This window comes from Dendrobium catenatum, unplaced genomic scaffold, assembly GCF_001605985.2.
Source record: "Dendrobium catenatum unplaced genomic scaffold, ASM160598v2 fragScaff_scaffold_54, whole genome shotgun sequence".
NCBI lineage: Eukaryota > Viridiplantae > Streptophyta > Magnoliopsida > Asparagales > Orchidaceae > Dendrobium > Dendrobium catenatum.
The window spans coordinates 767,182-771,005 of NW_021318516.1; the positions used below are offsets into that span (position 1 = coordinate 767,182).

General features: G+C 43.9%; 1 protein-coding gene across 1 annotated transcript; it reads left to right on the forward strand.

The window, feature by feature from the left end:
• The first annotated feature begins 67 nt into the window (after window positions 1-67).
• LOC110116333 (UDP-glucose:2-hydroxyflavanone C-glucosyltransferase-like) lies at window positions 68-1,758 on the forward strand. The gene has a single exon (XM_020849879.2). It carries the CDS (start codon window positions 183-185, stop codon window positions 1,542-1,544), a length of 1,362 nt encoding a protein of 453 aa, XP_020705538.1. The 5' UTR covers window positions 68-182; the 3' UTR covers window positions 1,545-1,758.
• The last annotated feature ends 2,066 nt before the right edge of the window (window positions 1,759-3,824 follow it).

Here is a 3,824-nt window from a genome sequence, read left to right on the forward strand (position 1 = left end):
TTAAAAAATAACATATAAAAAATGTCACACAAAAAAAAAAAAAGTAGCTTCCTGTGTCCTGAAATAATTAAATAAATGACTCTCAGCTCCCGGCGTTATAAATTAAAGATAAATGGCGAGTCCTAAGTGCCACTCCTTCGCATTTGCACACATATTTTTACCGTCGTAGCAACTGTGCAGCAATGTCCTCCGGCGACACTAAACTCTCTCAGGTCCTCATCATCCCGAGCTCCGGCATGGGCCATCTCAATCCAATCGTCCGCCTCGCCAAAGCACTTTCCGACCGCGGCGTCTCCATCTCCCTCCTGACCGTCCGCCCCACCATAACCGCCGCCGAATCTAGCCTCCTCTCCTCCCTCCCATCATCCCTTCTAATTGACTTCCCTCTCGCCCCATTTGACCATTCTCTCTTCCCCGAATCCTCAGACCCCGTCACGCTCCGATGGGAAGCCATTCGCCGCTCCGCCCACCTCCTTCCTTCTCTCATCTCTACCTTATCACCACCAGTCTCATCCCTCATCATAGACATCACCATCGCCTCCACCTTCCTCCCAGTGGCTGTCGCCGCAAACATTCCTTGCTTCGTCTCTTTCTTCTCGTTTGCTTCCATGCTCGCTCTCTGTTCTGTTTCCCCCTTCGTTCCCCATCCCATCAGTACTGACGTCAAGATCGCTGGCGGCGTTCTCAAGATTCCATATTCCTCCATCCCGCCGCCCCTCCGAGACCCGAACCACCTCTTCACCACCCAATTCATAGATAACGGTCGGGCACTTACTCTGGCGAACGGTGTCATCGTTAATACATTTTTAGCCTTGGAGCCCGAGTTGCTCGCTGCGTTCAACGCCGGCGAGGTCGTTCCCGGATTCCCGCCGGTGATTGCTTTAGGCCCTTTACCTCTCGAAAAAAAACAACCATCTTCTCCCTCGCCAGCGCTAAGGTGGCTTGATGAACAGCCGGAGAAGTCGGTTATTTACGTGAACTTCGGAAGCATCTCGGTGTTGTCGATGGAGCAAATCAGAGAATTGGGGGCTGGGTTGGAGATGAGCGGGTGTCGGTTTTTCTGGGTGATGAAAACTGCGAAGGTGGACAGAGAGGAGAAGGCGGTGGATATTGATGATTTATTGGGAGAAGGGTATGTGAAGAGAGTGGAACATAGGGGATTGGTGGTGAGGCAGTGGGTAGAGCAGGATGTTGTTCTCGTTCACCGTGCGGTAGCCGGATTCTTGAGCCACAGTGGGTCGAATTCGGTGATGGAGGCGGCCGCGGCCGGGTTGAAGTTGCTCGCATGGCCAAGACGGGGAGATCAACGAGTCATTGCGGCGTCGGTGCCGAGAAGTGGGTTGGGAATATGGCCGGAGAACTGGGCGTGGGAGGCCGAAGAAAGAGTTGTGGCTGCGGAGGAGATTGCGGTGAAGGTGAGGGAGTTCATGGCGGATGAAAAGCTGGCCGAGACGGCAGCGAAGCTTGGTGCGGCGGCCACTGCGGCGGTACAGAAAGGCGGGACCTCAGATCAGAGCTGGCGCTATTTGATAACAAAACTGTGAGGCGGGGCAGATGACCGGCCGGACTAGTTTGCTTGAATATTGTTATTAAGAATATATATCCTTTATGTTAATCTTTTCAGTTCAGCGCTCAACTTTGCTTGAAGTGGCGCAATCAGCTTGTTATTCCTTCATTCAGTACTATTGGCCTAGTGCCCGATCTATGTAATTTCAAATCTACTCAAAAATAAAATTACATTAGTAGGATTTTATGTTAGCTGATTGAAAATTAGTTTGAAGTTTATATATGTGATATGTGCGTGTTTAATGGGCTTAAACATCTAAATATAATTTTGTTTGGGGTAGTTGAACAAATACATAAAAAATAAAGTAGAAAAGAGTGATTATATGTTTCATGGTGGGACCACAGCGTCAAACATGACACGAAGAAATTCAATAAAATAACATAATTGAGAGAGGTGTCAAAATTTGATCGGACTTGAAATCTGATCCTTATATGACTCAAAAAATTTTGGGTTCGAGTCAACCCATTTATCATACGGGTCAGGTTTGTGTTCGTGTTTTCGACTTTTTTCTAAAATCATGTCGGGTTCGGTTCTACCCAGGAATCAGGGTTGACCCGCGAGCCACCGATTTGCGCTCAAGTCTTGCTCCGATCCAAAGTCCCGCACCCATCGCGCGTCCAAATTTTGGCGTGGCTTATGGTGTCCCAACTGCGTCGGCGCGTCCGCAACTCTGTGTTTGTCGTGATGCCAACTGCCGTTTGGTGTAGTGGAGGCACGACTCTGCGTCAGCCGTGAGTGCCATGAGTGACGTGAGTGAAGTGCGTTCGCATCTACCATCCACATGTTCATCAGCATCTACCGTTAAGCTCGAAGGCCCTCTGCTCTTCCTGCGATGCCGGAATGTGTAAGCAGAGACAAAGATGAGTCTAATGATTAAACCTTCGTGGGTCTGATCAGGTCAATTTTTTTAGAAAACCGTCTCAAATGAAGCCAAATATTTGATTTGGGATAACTTTTTTTCATTGCTTTCAATTAATTTGTATACAAGAAAACTTCTTTCTACAACAACTTTTAAAAACGCTTCTTTTTCCACACAACTTAATAACTGCCATTATAAAAAGTTGTAGCAGTCCTAAAAGGATCACAAGAACCTATTTGGGATGATTGCGTCAATTTATTAATTTGCACAAGAATCCTGTGTGGACGTGTGATTGTCAGATCTTTGCAGATTTCTACTGCGGGGAGCATTTTGGTTGTGTTTTGTTAACTCCCTTTTTTTGGATGCTTTCACTTAAGCACCGTAGCATGTTCCTAAGTTTCTTTGTTTTGTTTTATAGCAGGGTTCTCGAGCTCGTAGGTTTTCTTTTTCTTTTGATTTTGTAGCTCTTTGAGCGGTAGTGAGTTTGTGAACCCTTTAACGACTTTGTAATTTTTTCCTATATTAACGCGTAGGGCCCTCTTGTGGGTTTTAACCAAAAATAAATAAATAAAATAAAATAAAATTGATTATCAAATTATTGTGGAGAAAATTATTTCATTACTATGATTGTAGAAATCAACTTCTAAAAAACTGATAGAAAGCATAAAAAAAATGTAGTCAAATAAAATTATATTTAACTAATCCTCTCAGCCTCCAATTTAAAATTATATTCGGTGAATCATATTTATTTTTTCTGAAATTCAAACACTTACACCAAAATACACACTGAATACACTCTTTTCCATTACCAATATTAATGACTGATCGATCTGCCTATTTATTGACATGGCTAGGATGGTATACACCTTGTTGAAAGCACGTGAGAAGAGGATACGGGAAAGAAGAAAAGAACAAGAAGGCTAAACCGAAACAAGAAAATGAATTGAATCATCTGTCAGTAAGTACATCATCTCATATATAGGTGTTATAGGTAGCCTTTGTAACATACAACAGTAAGAGAAATACACGTGTAAAGCAAAGAAAAGTAATGAATATATGTAAATAACATTTCTATCTAATATCCCCCTCAAGGTGATGCGTCCAGTGGTTGCATCATCTTGTTGGTAAGGAATTTGAACCGTAGAGAAGGGAGAGGTTTGGTGAGCAGATCTGCCAATTGGTCCTTTTTTGGTATGTGATGAATCTGTATGGTGTTATCTTTAACATAGTTTCGTATGTAGTGAGAGTCAACCTCGATGTGTTTGGTCCTAGCATGAAATACTGGGTTGTTTGCTAGGGCTATGGCCGAGGTGTTGTCGCAAAAGAGGGGCATAGTGTAAGATTTAATGGAGTTCTCTAATTCTTTGCATAAACTCGCATCATAATTTATGTAAAAGA